The sequence below is a fragment of the Neovison vison genome, chromosome 4 (genome assembly GCF_020171115.1).
Source record: "Neovison vison isolate M4711 chromosome 4, ASM_NN_V1, whole genome shotgun sequence".
NCBI lineage: Eukaryota > Metazoa > Chordata > Mammalia > Carnivora > Mustelidae > Neogale > Neogale vison.
In genome coordinates this window covers 35,166,084-35,184,182 of record NC_058094.1, presented here as the reverse complement: position 1 = coordinate 35,184,182, position 18,099 = coordinate 35,166,084, and the positions used below count along the sequence as shown (strand labels likewise).

The 18,099-nt window shown below is 38.7% G+C and overlaps 1 protein-coding gene across 5 annotated transcripts in view; it reads right to left on the bottom strand.

The window, feature by feature from the left end:
• Positions 1-18,099, bottom strand: part of UBR5 (ubiquitin protein ligase E3 component n-recognin 5) — a 135,221-nt gene that overhangs the window by 49,529 nt on the left and 67,593 nt on the right. For all 5 annotated transcript variants that reach the window (XM_044245186.1, XM_044245181.1, XM_044245182.1 and 2 more), the window contains 12 exons: positions 16,568-16,684; positions 16,374-16,484; positions 15,589-15,743; positions 14,683-14,800; positions 11,157-11,341; positions 8,741-8,850; positions 7,758-7,870; positions 6,268-6,411; positions 6,060-6,171; positions 5,663-5,817; positions 5,213-5,410; positions 885-1,095 (listed from right to left, as the gene is read on the bottom strand). In XM_044245186.1, coding sequence (XP_044101121.1) covers positions 885-1,095; positions 5,213-5,410; positions 5,663-5,817; positions 6,060-6,171; positions 6,268-6,411; positions 7,758-7,870; positions 8,741-8,850; positions 11,157-11,341; positions 14,683-14,800; positions 15,589-15,743; positions 16,374-16,484; positions 16,568-16,684 — 1,729 coding nt within the window. The remainder of the gene's footprint in view (positions 1-884; positions 1,096-5,212; positions 5,411-5,662; positions 5,818-6,059; positions 6,172-6,267; positions 6,412-7,757; positions 7,871-8,740; positions 8,851-11,156; positions 11,342-14,682; positions 14,801-15,588; positions 15,744-16,373; positions 16,485-16,567; positions 16,685-18,099) is intronic.

Sequence of the window (18,099 nt, the reverse complement as noted above, 5' to 3'; positions counted from 1 at the left end):
AGTACCTCAGCCGAGGCTTATATACTACTCATCCTCCATTAATGATATGGAAATAAAGGTTAAAAACCTACAAAAAACAAAAAAACAAAAACAAAACGAAAAGAAAGAAACAAAACTTGCAAAACTACTACTCAAAAATGTAGCTACCGGGGGCGCCTGGGTGGCTCAGTGGGTTAAAGCCTCTGCCTTCGGGCTCAGGTTGTGGTCTCAGGGTCCTGGGATCGAGCCCCGCATCGAGCTCTCTGCTCAGCAGGAAGCCTGCCTCCCCCACTTCTCTCTGCCTGCCTCTGCCTACTTGTGCTCTCTGTCTGTCAAATAAATAAATAAAATATTTTTTTAAAAATGTAGCTACCGGAGTAGCACCAGTGGAATTTAGAATCAGGAAAAACATTAGGACCACACAATCGCACTTCAAGGCTTGTAGATTTCCCTTTTGTTTAACCAATTAAAACCCTGAGGGCAAAAAAGCTTATTTTCCCAGAAAAATCTCATAACTCACTAGGATGTTTTTCCCTGTACATTCTGAAAACTGGGATAAAAGTTGCTTCAGTATAACTTGCCTTAACTAGCTAAATAATTCTCATGGTATTAAAAGTCATCTGCTGTTATAAAATCAGTAAATCTCATTAAGTATTACACATAAAGTTTGTACATATCAGATAACGGAACTCAAGACAACTAAGCATACTGATAAGAAGTTTCTTATCCTAAGAGGACAGACATCTTTACTGTCTAAGAATGTCAAAACTCCTAGGTTTCACAAAACAAAGAAAAAGTACACACATTCTTCACAGTCATTTCCTTTCCTTCCCTTTAATAGCTGTTTCATTTTCAAAACCACCTAAAATTCCTTTTAAAGACCTTGTTATAGTTCTTATTCTCACCCTCTTCTTCTTTAGTTTCCTTATTGCTGGTTGGAAAACAAACTGATACACATGCATGCAAAATATTTCTGTTTCCATCACATCTGTGGCCGATGAACGTCTGCAGCATCTGTAGATTCTGCTCTAAAACAACCGCTTGCTCAAGATTCATGAGGTATTGTCGACAGGCCTCATAGTCACAACGCAGAATGTGCTGCATTAAGGTTTGTTTCTGTGCTCAGATAAATCAGGGAAAAAACTCCAATGAATGTGAATAGCACATTACACAAGTCAAAAATTCCTCATTTTATAATTTCACACAATAACATAATTGGCTCTGAAAGTAAGTAGACACAAGGTAGCCTACCAAAGGAGGTAAAATTAAGGGCCCCCTTTAAGCACAGTATACGACTGCCAGAACAGAAAAGGGTGTAAACTATCTGTAAAGGACCACTAAGTATTTTCAGCTTTTGCAACTAACTCAACTCTGGCTGTGGCAGGAAAGCCACCATATACAACACACACGCGAATGACAGTGACTGGATCTGATCTGCCGTTAAGTCTGCCAACTCCCGGTTTATATTAGTTCTTATGGAACTACCGAATTAGAATCCTACTAGTACTGTTAATCAATTAAACAAAGCGTATACATTCTCTGTATTTTATATAGGCTTACTCATACCCTCTTATGCTCATGAAGGTTACATCACATGTGGTACAGGAGAAAACCAAAACCTTCAAATTCCCTAAAATCACGACAGATGCAGTCTCTCAGAGGTGACAACTAATGCACTGCATTGTCAAATACTTGGTAATATTAGTTAATTTACAGAACATTCCACTAACCACCTAAGAAACAGCATGCTATTGACTGAGTATCTCTGGCCCCCAAAATTCATATGCTGAAAGCTAATCTCCAATGCAATGGTATTTGGAGGTGGGACCTTTGAGAAGTAACTAAGTCACAAGGGTGGCGCCTTTGTGGGTGGGATTAGGCCCTTAAAAGGAACAGGAAGAGACGAGAGTTCTCCCCTCCCACCATATGAGAATACAGGGCTGTCTATGAAACAAAAGGTTGCCCCCTTCAGGCACCAAATGTGCCCACACCTTGACCTTGGACTTCCAGCCTCCAGAACTGTAAGAAATTTCAGTTGGTTGTAAGCTAGTCTGATAGCAATCTGAACACACTAAGACATGGCATGAATAAATCAAGGAGTTCAAATGTACTTCCTTCAGGATATAAAACTGTAATTAAGGGATTTTAACGGACTAACTATAAAGCATTAGTTTTGGAAAACAAGTAAATGTTTTCATTTTAACTAGAATTAAGAACTGGGAAAAGAGTGTGTGGAATACAAAGGGAAGAAGAAAGCTATGTTTGAACCACTTACCACCTCTCCTCCATGGAGAGGAGGAAAGGTAAAACAAAAATAGGAAGGGGAGGAAGAACAAAAAATAGTTAAACTGTTTTCAGTACCTGCCACAGGTGAGACAGGCCATTTTAATTGTGGCACTAAGACTTTGGGGTGAGGTGATCCCATACCCTGTAAGCTCCAGTTGAAGAGTACGTAAGATTAAACTTTCCAAAGTCCAGTGACATATATGGAACAATTAATATGTTGAGAGAATATGTCAAAGGCTCTCCGAATACTAAAAGGCGCACTACTATTTAAAGTAACTGAAGTCAGGATACTCTGCTGCATACTCTGTGACGTAAAAGGTTTCCAAGCAATCAGCCAGTCATCGGGTTGGAAGCAGCTACAGGAACTCTCATCTCCAACCTGCTCCACATGGGCTCTCACTCTGAGACTCACCAATACCACACTTACTGTGTTACATGCAAAAGAGTTTAGTCTGCATCACTCTATGCTGTATTCATCACTTATTCTTGTAGGAAAAGGCAGAGTGAATTCAGTGCAACATTTCTCACAGGTCTACTGTGCACCAAGCCCAACTCACTGAGGTACAAGATAAATGATGGCACACTTTATCGCTATCCAGGGGATGACGACACATTTCATCTTTACCCCTGAGATGCTGACAAGAGTGCAGGGGTCACAGAATCAAGTAACTACAGAAGCATCTGAAGTAATAATACAAACGAACGGAGGCCAGAGGTAAAGAGGTAACACAAACCGGATCATAAATAAATGGCAACATTCAGAGCAATTAAGTATGGGGAAATGCAATGAACTGGAGACACCACATACAGCCTCTAAAGGGGGCAGCTAATGGCTTTATGATGGCCCAGTGTTCCCAGATCTTCCTATTTTTTAAGAACAACTGAAAATCTGTGGACTTTAAAGAAAATTCCTGTGGTTTTTAAATGCTGGCAACCAATCAAGAATTTTAAAATGAGACGGAGGTTACTTCTAGGGGCCAAGTTCAGGCCATAGCCACCTCCTTAACCACAGCCCTATCAGTTTGGAACCTCTAGTCTAACATGTTACAAACAAAACTAAACCAGAATGAGCACTGTGTCTCCAGACAACAAGCTTACTGGCAGCTCTCAGGAGGACCTGGATTCAGACTATTCTAGATGCAATTCTAAGTAGTTTGCTTTCACCTCCAACCTAATGGAGGGTCAGTAAGCCCCCATACCAAGTTCTATTTCCATTCTTCATAGAAAATCTCCTCACAGTTGTCTATTTTCTCCTTGTCCCACTCTTTAATCAGGCTTTCATCCCCGCTGTCAAGAATGACCCAGATGGGAGCCAAATCCCCAGGCACGTTCAGCGCTCGCCTTGCCCAGCCAACAGCATCACTGTACATGGTTGATCACTGCGTCCTACTTGACACATACTTGTCACCTGGCTTCCAAAACAACACTCATTCTAGTTTCCCTCCAACCCCTGTGGACACTGCTCCTTCTCAGTCTCATACACAGGTTTTTCTTTATCTCCCTGGACATTTAAATGCTGATACTATTCTCACGGCTCAGTCCCTAGGCCTCCTTTCTTCTCTATAACCTTGATAATCTCATTCAGTGTAATTCCTCTACTATCATAGATGTACTGTCAGCTCCTAAGTCCATCCTGCTCTGGATCCTCAGGCTTAACAGATCTAACTTTCTATTTATTGGCTCCCCTTGGATATCTGATAGGCACCTTCAACTCTGCATGTCTAAAACCAAACTCCTGCTGTGTACCTCTCCCTTCTGAACCTGCTCAATCCCTAGTCTCCACCTCTATAATGCCAACTTCATTCCTCCTTCCTTTGGCCCTCTTGCTTCCTCTGTTCGACACCTGTATTGAGCCATACGTAAATCCTGTTGGCTCTACCATCAACCGTATCTAGTATACATGGAATCAAATCCCTTCTCCCTCATACCTCTACCTCTTGGGCCAAGACACCATTCCCTCTCACCTGGACCATCTGAACAGCCCCCTCACGGGCCTCCCTACTTCTAAACTGCCCCCCAGTATTCTCAGCAGCGCAATGGTGATCCTTTGAAAATATATGTAAATCAGGTCAAACTCTGTTCAGATTGCTCCAGTAAGTTCTGGTGGTACTGTCTCTTCATCTAACAAACACTTCATCTGTAACATGTTCAAAACTAAACTCAGCCTCTTCCCACATCCCATTTAATCCTCCTCCTATTCTTCCCTCTCCCCACCAACCACACTGAAATCAGAAGCTTTGAACTCCTTCCTATCATTTACTGATGACCAGCACCAAGCTTCAGAGTTTCTACTTCCTTAAGATCTCTTGAATCCATCCCCTCTTCCTCATATCCAAGGGCTCAAGCTTACTTTGTTCTAACCTGGATAACTTCATGCACCTTTTTATCTGGTCTCTACACTTCTTTTATTATTTTTTTCCCTACACTTCTTTTAAAAAGTCAGTTTAAAATCCTTCTCCTCCTAGCTTTCAGGGGAAAGCTCATACGCCCCTTAGGTTGGCACACAAGGCACCGCAGTGCCTTTCTCCAGACTTTGCACTTGTTACTCACTGACCCATAGGAGCCCTAACTTCTGGTTTTATCAACAGAACTTATACAGTCTCCCAACGTACTGAGATTCATAAAGGCTGTTCTTGGTGCTAGGGGTAACACTTCCCACCCTCAGCTGTTGTCTAGGAAACTCCTATCTGACTATTCAAAGCTGTGTTCAGGCATCAACTCCTCAGAGCAGCCTTCTCTCCAGTCACAATCTGATTTATATCCCTCCCCTTTGTGCTCCTGCAACACTGTGCATGCCTTAAGCACTTACACTGTCATCATTGGTCTACTCATCTCTCATCACCACCTATAGAGAGGGTTAACAAATCATCTGTTCAGGATTGTTTTCCCTAGATTCTAGCAGCACCTTGTGAATTAAAACTCCACATAGTTTCAGTAGTCAAGTTACCTCTACAGCCATGATGATAATAGCAGCTTTCTTTTTGATTGTTGAGTTGGCAGGAAGATTTATTAAAGAATGTACACCCATTCCAAGACTACTAATAGGTGGAAGATCAAGCCAATCAGGATCCCTTATTCCTCCCATGCAATCTTTGGCCATTGGGTAGATAGTACCATTTCCATCTCGAAGAATAATAGGAGACTCCTACAAAAGGGGGGAAATAATAAAATTTGGTTCCCAATCAAAAATGCATCTTTGATTTTTACAACAGGTATATTTATTTTCAAGTAAGATCAGTTTATAGCGGCCAAATAAGAAACCCAGTATTAATCGTGCCTGATATTCTAAATTCTTCAACAGTTTAATAACAAGCAAATTACAGCCTAACCCTAGGCTCTACAAAAAATGTCAGTGTTGTCCTACCAAATTTCAAAAGCAAAAATAAGCCTCTATTACCTGTCCAGCAGTGAAAATGGCTACATTCCTCTCATTCTGACCAAGGAAAGCAATGCTGCTTGTAGGGAAATTATTCTCTTGTTCTGCTTTTCCTGTAGCAAGATCAAAGATACAGTACCGTACCCAATTTCCAGTCTTCAAAACAGCATGCACACCTTAAGAAAACATAAACGTAAAAAACAATGTTATACATCTTTAGTAATCTCTAATAAGTGCCCATCAAATCTTAACATCTCTGGTCACGTTTGAAATGTAGATTCATTTTGCTATATAACATTACACACAAGAGACAAAAACTGCCATAACACCTCACATCACTTTATCCTCCACCCATTTACTACAAAAGTATTAAAAGAATATAAAGTATGCCAGCTGAAAAAGTTACAAAAAGCTTTACCTTTGGAATCCACATTCACTGCTAATATTTCCGTTTTTTCAGGTATACAAAGCTTTTTAGGAGTCCTTTGGAAACAGTCAGGAACTTTCGGTGTTCCGCCAGTTTTGACAACCTACATGACACAAAAGGAAACTTGCGCTCAAACTCTGGAGCGCAATCAAGCCATCAGGCCCCACACCCACCCGCTGAAGGATCCTTCTACACCTACCTGCAGTTCATCAATTCTCAGTAGCCTACAGTCCTGAAGGAGAGAGGAAGGGTCAGCATCCGAGCCAGAGCTGCTCTGACAGTTTGTATTACTGGACGTTCCTGGGAACTTTACGGCCACATAGGCACCATCCACTTTTAGCACCTGGAAGCACAGCCCAATATACTGAGTATTAACCAACTTCTATGAAATCAATATGCAAATGAGATCCACTGAACTTACTTAACATCAAAGGCATTTAATTTCTTCTATTTCTTTACTGATGAACAAGTTATAAAACTAACCTGAACCTGGAATCTGTATTTGAGGCTTACCAGAGAGCAACTGACCCACACAGCCAGCGCTTACAGCCAGGAGATGTTTAGCCATCAGCTACAAAAATGAAGTATAACCCTTGAGATTGGAGAATCTTTACTAGTTAAGAGCCCTGCTGTGTGAAAGCACTTCCGTGAAGATTGTAATGTGCTGTATCTGCACTGCCTGAGATGGTAGGTATTAGCCAGAAGTGGCTCCTCCTGAACACTGAAAATGGAGCTAATGGGACTAAAGAGCTGAGGTTTTATGTTATTTAAGTTTAATAAACTTTACTAGCCACATATATACTTAGTGGCTACCATTCTGGGCAACACAGATAGAGAGTGAGCTGGGTACAGAAAGACAAGCACAGGACTTGCAACCAGAATATTTGAGTCCTATCTCAGCTACTTGGTTTCCGATTTTGAGCCCGTGTAATCTTCTCAGAGGAAACACCTGCCCACAAACGACAGTTCTGCTTTGACAGTCACATGGAAGGAAGACGGTATGAAAACGGCCTCTGTAAACTATAGGGGATGGCATACCTCCTCTTCCCCTTGAGTACAAATGGAAGACCACCAACTTCAGAAACACATGAGCGATCAGGAAAACCTTTACTCTGCAGGTATTCTGCAGCTACAGATCCATTTCGTTTTCCAGTATGTGTGGAGGGAAATGTGAAATCAGTGGCATTCCAGCTGATGGACTCTACCCACTTGTTTTCTTAGAAAGCAAGACCCTCTCCAGAAAGAAGGGGAAAGAAACTAGAAGGTGACTTGAAGACAATAAAGAGTTTTAAATGTTAAGGGAGTTTTTAAATGTTATGGAAGATGATCTCTCCTTCAGAACTAACATTTCCAAAGAATGGAGTATATAAAAAAGTAGTAACAATCTTAAAATACATACATATAATCTCTTTGCAACTTTTCGGCAAAAGTTTTGAATTTATTCCAAAATAACACTTTTTTTTTAAAGAGAGCAACATTATCACCATAAATGTGGAAGAAGAGGACTTAGAGTCATCTATTCATCTTCAGGGACAGAGAAGATACCCGCAACAGGCTAAGGGCTCACTGAAAGTGATAAACGGAGCAGCTTTGAGGACAGGGATGAACACTCACCAACCGTAAGTTCCTGGATAACCAATACTGTTCTAATTCTGGCGGTAAATTAACTCTTATGTATTTTGAACAAACCTTGCCAACAGGAACATTCTTAACATCTTCCACAAAAACGACTTCCCGAAGAGACCACTGCTCTTCGTTCACCTTTTCCTCCTCTTTCGGGGCAGGGGTGGACCGTCGTCGTTCTTAGACAACAACAAAATGGTAAGTACCAAAAAGAAAATGTAAAAGAGACTTTATAGATTTCATCTAAATATATGACAAAAGATCATCTGTAAAGGGACACATAACTGAGCTATCTTAAGTAACAATTCTGTGAAATACTGCTTTATGATGTTTTATGACCAACTTTCAATTCATATGACTTCATATCATCTGTCAATGTCTAATGATATTAACACTACTGCAAACATCACAAAGAAGAAATTTAAAAACCTACTTTGAACCCTTAAAATTAGAGTTATCTGACCAAGGTTTAAAAAATAGACCTGTTAGGCTATTCTTAAAACTATCACATAACTAACTACTGAAGTCTAACGTTCAGTTTTGTCAGGTACAAAGTAAATACATTACAAAATAAATTTATTTTGAGGACCTTTCAAAATACTCTTTAAATCCAAGGTGCAATAGTGAGTCTAGGTTCATAAATTCTACAAAGTCTGAGCAAGAATGGTGACCCAGCCATAACCAATTTACAACAAAAACAGTCTCAACAAAGGTGGGCAGATATTCTAATTAGTGGCTCTACTTCCTACTCTTACGGTAAAGCATTTTACAAATTAAAAAACACCGTAACTCTCAAAAACAACAGAAATTAACAGTGTAAATGTCATTTTTTTTTTCATTTCAACAAAGCTGTGCGCGCGTGCACACACACGCGCACACACACACACACACACACACACACAAAATCAAACTGGCAGAAATACAACTGATATGATAAGGTATGAAAAATGGTATTTATAGAGTTGCCTCAAATCACAGACTGAGTGAACACAGCTGTCTGCCTGGGACCTGATTTGGACCAGCAAGCACACGCCACACATAAAACTTACTATATGGCATTGATGCACTGCTGGCAATGGAGGATGCATCACTGCACGTGGATGCCGGAGATGGCGGGGGACCCATTTCCGTTTTCACTGGTTCCTGCTTACTTTCAGGCCTGAGATTAGAAATAAGATTCTCCTCATTAGGGAAATAAAGTATCAGGTACTTGTGTCAGATGATTTTTAAGACTCAAGCTTATTCTTGTAAGGGAATGGAATATTAAAAACTTGTACAAAGTGGTCTATTTCTAGGACTCAAGATACTGAAAAAGGTACACAGTGCATACTTCAAATTCTTAGTAATGTTTCAAAAGGAAAGAAAAATACACCATATAAAGCTATCAACAACATGGAACAATGATTCAGATAAGCCTTATCTAGGAATAACAACAAAAACTACACTCAATTTAGCCTAAGCCTCTTGAGCAAACATGTTTCACACTTCACTGAACCCTGACTTGGACATAGCAATTTAACTGAGAAAATGGTAAAGGAAAATAAATAAAATGCCAACTAGATCATTAATTCCTTAGAGTTCAAAGAAGGAACTCTACTCACAATGGCTTACAAAAATTTATTCTTGAACCATCTGGTGATGAACCATCATCTGTTACAACCAAAGAATTAATAAACTATAAACTATCCCTCTGCACTGAGTTATTCCATTAACTCTACCTAAGAGGACAACTATAGTCAACAACTACATGATACTCTACAGATAGTAAAAACATAAATACTTTCAGTCATTAAAAGGCAGAAGTCAATTTTTTAGTCAGAAAAAGAGTCACCTATACTAAGAAATTTTTTATATATAGATCATTCTGGTATATTTTTAATCAGGGCCATCATCTTAACCCCCTCATCTCTCTCTTATCACCTCCCCCAGGAATGTCACCTGAGTTTAGAAAAAGTCCACAGAAAACCAGTATTCTTTTCACCAGCATCTTGGCAAAGCACTCCGTACAAGCACACGCGAACACTCGTTCACGGCTGCTTTGCAAATCTTTTGACGGTGGAAACAGGCCGATACTGACTAATCACTAGCATGCCTTTAAAGTGAATGCATCAACGACTTAGCAAAGAAGAGTGTTCACATGAAAATGACTATGTTCTTAACATTTAATTTCACTAAGCTCTTTTACTAAATTTATTAATAAAGATGGCAAATTTCAAGGAAGACATGAAAAACTTCATAAATTACATAATCTCAATAGCATATTCTAATTTAAACTCATTTGTGGCATGTCAAAAATATTTCAACCATTCTTTACGAAGTTTCATAAATAATGAAAATGTGTTTTGCTACTTTTATTTTTAGGATAAAAATCACTGTAATTAGAGAGGAAGTCTATAAATCTATTTTGTAAAACAAGACAAAGGGAGAAAGTGGAGGGAGGGAGATTTAGAGCACACTACAACAAAGCAGGAAGCCTTAATTTGGCATAAGTTATAATAGCTTTGGTTTATTTTAACTTATTTAACAGTAATCCCTATGTTTTCTAAACTTCAATTTTCATTTTTAACATTAAAATAGTAGCGATAAAGACAGCAAGTTTACATTCACTTAAGCAAATGAAAAAAATTTCAGTACTTTAAAAATCTCTATGTATAGTCAATCCCCATTATCTCTTTTCAACACCCATATACATTTTTTTAAAAGGATATACATACAAATATTTAAAATGTTATTTCTGAAATATGATAACATTAGTCATCCATGTTTCTGTAAGTCACATATTTTTATAAGATTAAGAATAAAGGTTATAGACTTCATTAACATTTTTTAAGTTCATATAACAAACAACCAAATTACATTATATACCAATATTTTTGGAGACAAGTAGATGCTCTTAAAAGTACAAGAGTTAACTAAGATCTATGTATCTAGCTCCCCAACAATAAGATTCTGTGTGTGGGTTCCACACAATTATGTGGTATTTCTGTTTGCATATCCCTCCAACCCCAAAATTTACAAATCCTTTATAGCATTTCCCTCCCCAGCAAATTAACTTGTAAAACCCTTCCAAGGATTAAGACACAGATGAGACATTAGGTAAAAATTAAGATGATTATATAGGGAGAGAGAAGGGCAAAGTTGGCTTGATACGGGTAAGGCTGAACACATTATTACTGCCACAACCCCATGGCAAAGGACACACTCTAATGAAAAAACAAAGACACCAAAAGAGATCTCTACATGGTCACTCCAGCTGAACATCAAGAACTAAAATATACAAATATTAACCAAGCTGCAAACAGTAAATTTGACCGACTCCTTTCAAAACTCTTAGGCAACCTCATGAGACACACCATGCGAGCCCTTTTCTGTCACTGTGCACCTATAAGTCAGCCTTGACTAGCTCCCTCACATATAGAACAAACTAGAAACTGGTATAAAACCATGATCAGTTAGAGTACTTACTTAGCTTCAGTAGTTTTGCTAGCTTTGTCCATGCTCTTCAAGCTCTCAGGTGATCGAAGTTGGAATCTGCAGCTATCGTTCATATTCCACACTGACTCCATTAAGACACCAACTTTAGGAATGCCCGCACTAATTGAAAAAGCAACTGCTCCAGCATGATAAAGAGGATTATTTCTTAAGCATACCTAGCATACAAAAGAATCACCATCAAAATGACAGAATTTTAAAACTAGAAGAATTGCTTCAAATGTATAAAAATACAATATATAAAAGTATTATTTCCTAGGTTTTCCAAAAACAGTCTTAACACCAACAATAATGCTGATAAAGCATTGTCTTAAAGATCTCTATCAAAACAAAACAAAACAAAGCAAAAAACACAAAAACCCCAAAACAAAAAAGGTCTCTATCAAGAATTTGTTCCCAGGGACAACTGGGTGGCTCAGTTGGTTAGGCGTCTGCCTTCTGCTCAGGGATTCCCACATCCCACTCCTTGCTCAGCAGGGAGCCTGCTTCTCCCTCTGCCTGCCTGTGCTCTCTCTCTGACAAAAAAATAAAATCCGGGGGGGTGGGGGAGGAGAATTTGTTCCCAAAATTAAGGAGCAATAATATTCCAGCACATTCGCTAAGAAAATAACACCTTATACAATAAATTAATTTCATGCACCAAATATCCTGACCATTCTGCTATAAGGAAATAGAAGAGAAACAGAGAAGAAACTTTTTTTAAAGGCTGGCATTAAAAAAAAAAAATGTGAACAAAACAATTACACTTTTTGTTATCTTCTTATAATTTGAAATTACTTTCCTAATTTGTGATGCTCTACAGTATTCAGACTCTCTTAATTTCATCTCTATGGGTATTTCTTTCCCCCAGAAGACTATAGTTTTCTACAAACCAGAAGTTTCACTGGATATTATGGTTTTTTTCTTACAAAAAAAAAAAAAATTTGTTAACATCAGTGTTAGAAGTTAACTGAGTTCAGGACTGAATAACCTAAAACTTCTCACCTCTGAAGAGCACCCTCAGGTCACACTCCAAAACCAATATCTGCAGGGTGGTCCCGTCACACGCACCAACAATAGTTCCAAATTAAAGATACACGTCATTCCGGGAAATCTCTCATTTCTCTAACAGCTCAGTCTTACTGACATTCTGTTCAGTCATCCAGTAACTAATAATTATGTTGTACTTGACACTGGCATATGTGAAGATCATATGTTTGGTGGTTTTTAATTAGCCGTAAGTGCCACAGAAGAAGGTGAAACAGGGGAGCTGCATGGCTCAACTGGGTAAGTGTCTGCCTTGGCTCAGGTCATGATCCCAGGGTACTGGGATCAAGCCCCATATTGGGCTCCCGCTCCTCAGCGGGGAGTCTGCTTCTCCCTCTCCCTCCGCCCCTCCTCCCCACTCATGTTCACGTGCTCTCTCTGTCGCTCACTCTCTCAAATAAATAAATAAATAAATAAAAATCTTTAATAAGAAAGTCTGTATTTGGGGGGCGCCTGGGTAGCTCAGTCAGTTAAGCCTCTGCCTTCAGCTCAGGTTATGAATCCCAGGGTCCTGGAACTGAACCCCACATCGTGCTCCCTGCTCAATGGGGAGTCTACCTCTCCCTCTGCGTGTGCTCATGCTCACTCTGTCAAATAAAATCTTTTTCTAAAAAAGCCTATATTTGAAAGAGAAATGTGATTAAGGCATTATATTAGAAGACAGGTTGTTTATTAATGTCCTCCTATAAAAAAATAAATGCACCTTCAAGACAAGAAGGTTTGTATTCAGGGTCCCACATATAACAAGACATCCCAAGGAACCGCTGCTACATACATACCTCTCAATTATGGACACTCTAAATGATCAGTGCCCTCCCTGTTCTGTGGCTGTGACTGTCTTTAATCTCTAGTTTTCTAAAGCTTTAAAACAAAATCTTAGCTCTACCACCAAAATACTTAATACACCACTACCTCTCGGCAATTTAGTGCAATGCTATTTTAAAACTTTTTTTCAGTACATCTTTAAATTATTTTTTCTACTCCCCTTGTCTATAGTAACGTCATCTTACAAGCTAATAAGGTAAATGCTAGGATATCCTGCTATTATGTGAGTCCAGTGAACAAAGAACTGGAGAACATCAAAAATCAGAACATGGACTAAACAGGAAAAGGAGAGCTTCTTAAAGAGAAAGATCTGTCCAAAGCAACTGACATAAATAATGAAGGCTGAACAAAAATTTCAAAATAGTGGATAATCACTGAAAACTTCCTAGCTGGGAGGCCAAGAAAGGAGTCAGAACAAGACAGCTGCAAATATGACCCTCGCTCAGCAACAAAAGAGACACAAATAAAAATGGGTACATTTAAGCTGGGCTTTGCTGAAAAGTACAGCAAAGAATGGTGACGATTTTTTAAGACATAGGGATTCTAAGCAATACCACCTTGTGATGAGAAAAAAACAATTGAAGGGAAGTGCAAGATGACAAAATTAGCACCACCCTGCGTAAGTAAAAGAAATAAAAAACTGTCTAAGTGACAGGGATTTCAAAGCCCTTAAAATATTTATTTCAGCATTTGCTACAATGAATATATGTATCGAGTTTTATCCTGAAGATAAAATTACTAGAGAATCTAATGAATGAGAAGTATAACAACAGTTCTCAAACTCTTTTGGTCTCAGAACCCTTTCTCCCTATTAAATATTACTGAGGACTCAAAAATCTTTTATTTGGGTCCTATCTAGTTGGTACTTAATGTATTATTAAAACTGAGAAGCTTGTAAATATTTAACAATAATAAACCCCAAGTTAATAGAAACAATTTTATGAACTATAACTACATTCTCAAAAAGAATAGCAAGGAAAGCAGCATTATTTACATTTCTGCAAATCTCTTAATATCTGATTTAACAGAAGACATTCCCATGTCTGCTTCTGCATCCCATCTGTTATGATACAGCACTTAGGACTCAAGTGTATTAAGACAATTCAGCTTCACACAGATACGTAAACAGAGGAGAGAGGACTCTGCAGATTCCCTGCAAGAATGGAGAAGCCAGCAAAAGTCCTCGGAACACACTCTGCTCCACAGAGGTACTGGAAAAATTACCTATCTAGAAGACAGGCACATAAGACCATCTCGGACTCAAACAACAGAAACTGTGGAGACAGAGATCTGACGACGCCTCCTGCCTTACGCTGACAACATCCCTGAGAGCAGTATCAAACTGCCCCGCTGTTTACTGCCTGCTGATGTTCAGGCCATACCCTCCAACAAACTGAAGGAACGTTTCAGGTAAGGAGATCCAAGTGGTTCTTAAAATTAGGCAAATCTGGGAACCCTGCCTCATAGGGAAGCCTACTGACACTGGGGCAGAAATCTCTGTTAATCAGCTACTGAATAAAGAACACATACATGCTACTGGAATCTGGTACTTTGAATGACATTCATTTGTAAAACTGCTTACAGGGGAAGAAAGTGATTTTGAAGAGAAACATTGTCCCTTAAGACACATTTCATTCTAATCACTTACCTGGGTACCAACAGTAATGTTCGGCATTGAAGAAATACCAGCACTAGATTTGGGCTTTTTATTTTTTGCTCTAGCTTTCTCTAACATTTTTTTCCTTTGACTAAAAGGGACTACACCCCTAAAAAGAAAACGTATAAATTGGTCAAACAAGCAGCAAAGAAGCCTATTAAATAAATTTGAAATTACATATATTACAGTATTTTTGCTTCAGAATAGTATTAGCATGTACAACTTATTCTTAATAACTTGATCATAGGTTTAACACATAACTGGTTCCTTTTTATTAAGCCTTCAGGGATTAAAATTTACAGAAAACTCATCACCCAAAATTTTCTTCCAAACAACTATATCTCATTAGTAGATTCCCCTATATAATATTTCTGCCAATGCAAATTTACTACTAACTCCTTAAAACACAACAGAAAACACATTTAAAATCCCTAACAGTAAAAGAATAATTAAGGAAGGCATAGAATATTCATCCAATGAAATACTTCAATAACCTTTAAAACTGTATTTTAAGCAATACTACTGAATGGAAAAAAAGCATGAAAAAAATACCCTAAAGACTATGCTTCCAATTATGTAAAGCAAAGTACATATTTACGTACAGGAAAATAAGATTAAATACTTCTGAATTCTAACAGTAGTTATCTTTAGGTTGTAGGACAGTAAGTGATGTTCGTTTTTACTTTATACTTTCGTAAAATTCTATAATGATAGTCACTAAAGTATGCATTACTTGTAAAACATTTTAAGGGTTTTTTTAATATTACTTTGCTCCATAGTGAAATTTCCCTCTCCATGAAGCATTATCTTTTGACCAACCTTCCACTACTCAAAGCACCTATCTATGCACCTAAAAGCATTCACTGATAAGGAATTCCCTCTCCCTGTGATACTCACCACCAATATAAATTGTTTTCTAGCTGGGCGCAGGTGTAAAGGGCACAGCAATGTAAAGACACAATCCGTTCACCTTGAAGTTCCGAGTAAGTCTGAGCAGTGTGCTCTAATTTAGAAGCCACAGAACTTAAAGTTTCATCCACCCATGTAGCAACCTAAAGAGTAAAATAATAAGGGTTTAAGTAAATAAAATACAAAAAATCTGTTGAAAAGGATGTGGTCAAAACTAGGAAAAGACAGACATACTCTATGGACTAGAATTCTAAAATGCTCTGTTAAATGCCAGAAAAATAAGTAATTCAGAAAAGATTCTTAATTAAGACTAGAGCCCAAAATATTTTCTTCATACACATAAATCAAAGTAGCAGTTATTGAATGTTTGAAGCCATCTCTAAAAAATTAATCAAAACTAAACATCTGCCTCAACAATTTTCAAAAGAATTTAGTAACTCGAAAGTCAAACTGATAACCCGAGGTATCACACCCCATACTTTCCCAGTCCATCTCTTCAGCTTTTCAGTAGCTCCTCTTTTGTCAGCCCTATCTTGAATATTGTTTCCTTCCCTTAAAGGACAAAACTCCCCCCAAAAGGGATAATATAATATAGGGACAAACCAGCAACAAAAGATTATACATGAGATTACTCTCTTAGGTTTGAGATGCTTTGTGCTTGTGGATCTAGTTAGAAAGACAGAAAATGAAAAGATGGAGAAGGGGCAGGGAGAGGAAGAAAACCAAGAATTTAAGCGTGAAATGTTTCTCAAGCAATGCCCAGTGTTCTGTACCTTGTTATTTTCTGTAGCTACAGTCGCTCTTATGCTATTTGCAGACAGCAGGACTATTTTTTCATTGGTCAGCCCCAAAAATGTTGCTCGTGGATGATGTAGTGAAGGATTCTTCAAAAGTATAAGAAACACAATTACCATTTTGTGTGTCAATATGTAGCACCATTCAATGCAGCTTTAATATGGTAACATACCTGTGCATTTCTGTAAGGCTCAGATTCACTCCACTTCCACTGATAAAGTTCTCCTTTACCGCTGACAGCCAAAAGCTCAGAATATAGAGCCCCAATACAGATAAATTTTGTTCCATCCTATAAAGTGAAAAATTGTACAAGAGGATAGATGTAATAATCGCCAAACCTAAAATGGCTTTAATCACTTCATCAAACCTGGATTCATTCTGTGAGCATGTAAATCACACCTATGCCAAGTCTTCAGCACAGCCTGCAAGACCCCGGCCCTGGCTGCTCCCTGAACTCACTCCCTGTACTCCCGGCACATGCACCTCCTTTCGGCTCCTGGACCACGCCTGCAGGACCTGCCAAGTCCCTGGTATTCTCTTGCCTTGTTTCTTAGGTGACTCAACCCCTTTCCTTCATCAAGCCTGCTCAAATGAAACATCTGACCACACCGCCTACAAAACCGCCACTCTCATCTTCCGTCTCCTTACTCTACTTTCTTTTCAGGTAACGACCTTTCCCAACTTGACATACCGTATTACTCATTGATAGTTTATTCACTTGAATATAAGCTTTGTCTGGTCCACCCCCATAGCCCCGCTTCAGAGAACAGTGCACAGAGTAGGCACACTCAATAAATTGCCAAATGAAGAAACAACAGTAAGAAGCTTAAGAAGCTGCAGCTGGGAGAGTCAAATGTCAAGACAGAAGACTGCTTCCCTCTAGGTTCTTCCAAGCTGTTGAAACAAAGGTCTACATGTTGTTTTTTTTGTTTGTTTTGGGTTTTTTTTTTCATATATATATGTGTGTGTGTGTGATATATATATATATATATATATATATATATATATATATATTTAAAGGCAGAAGTTCATTTAATGTTTTAAGGTAAAGCACATGCCAGAAGTTCAGCTTAACAATAACCCCCAACACTAGGACCAGCTTCACTCCAGGAGTTCAATGCAAATAAATTCTAAAAATCTAAGACAATAAATGTAAATGAGTATCAATAATAATTTTTTCACATTAATATGTTAATACAATCCGAGTCGTGACGCTACCCAGAAATCACAGAGCGAAACTTGCCAGGTAAGAGACTTTTGGTTACACTTTTGCTACTGGTCTATACACCGCTTCTCTTCGGAATTCTGGCTCTGAAGTATGCTGAACCAATGATGTCATTCTGCTTTTCTGTCAAACTCCAATCTTATCTGGTCAGATGGGCGCAGTGCTCAGCTGAAGCCTATGAAGTCAGCCACAATTTATAATGTAACTACAGGTTATGCCGCAGCGGTGTACTGAAAGAACATGCATTTTAATCTTCTATTTTAACAACATCAGCCCTACTTTCAAGTCATTCCACAGAGGGATGGGAGACCAAATGTGAAGTTCTACAAGTCAGCAATTCCTCTCTTCCCTTCGCCACAGGGGTCTGAAAAGCGTCATCAACTCTCTCCAAGGCCGCTTGCTGAATCAAATCCTAACATCTCTGCCTCACTTCCTTAGCCTTCTTTGCTTAAAGGATAACCGAATCTGATCCCGTGAGC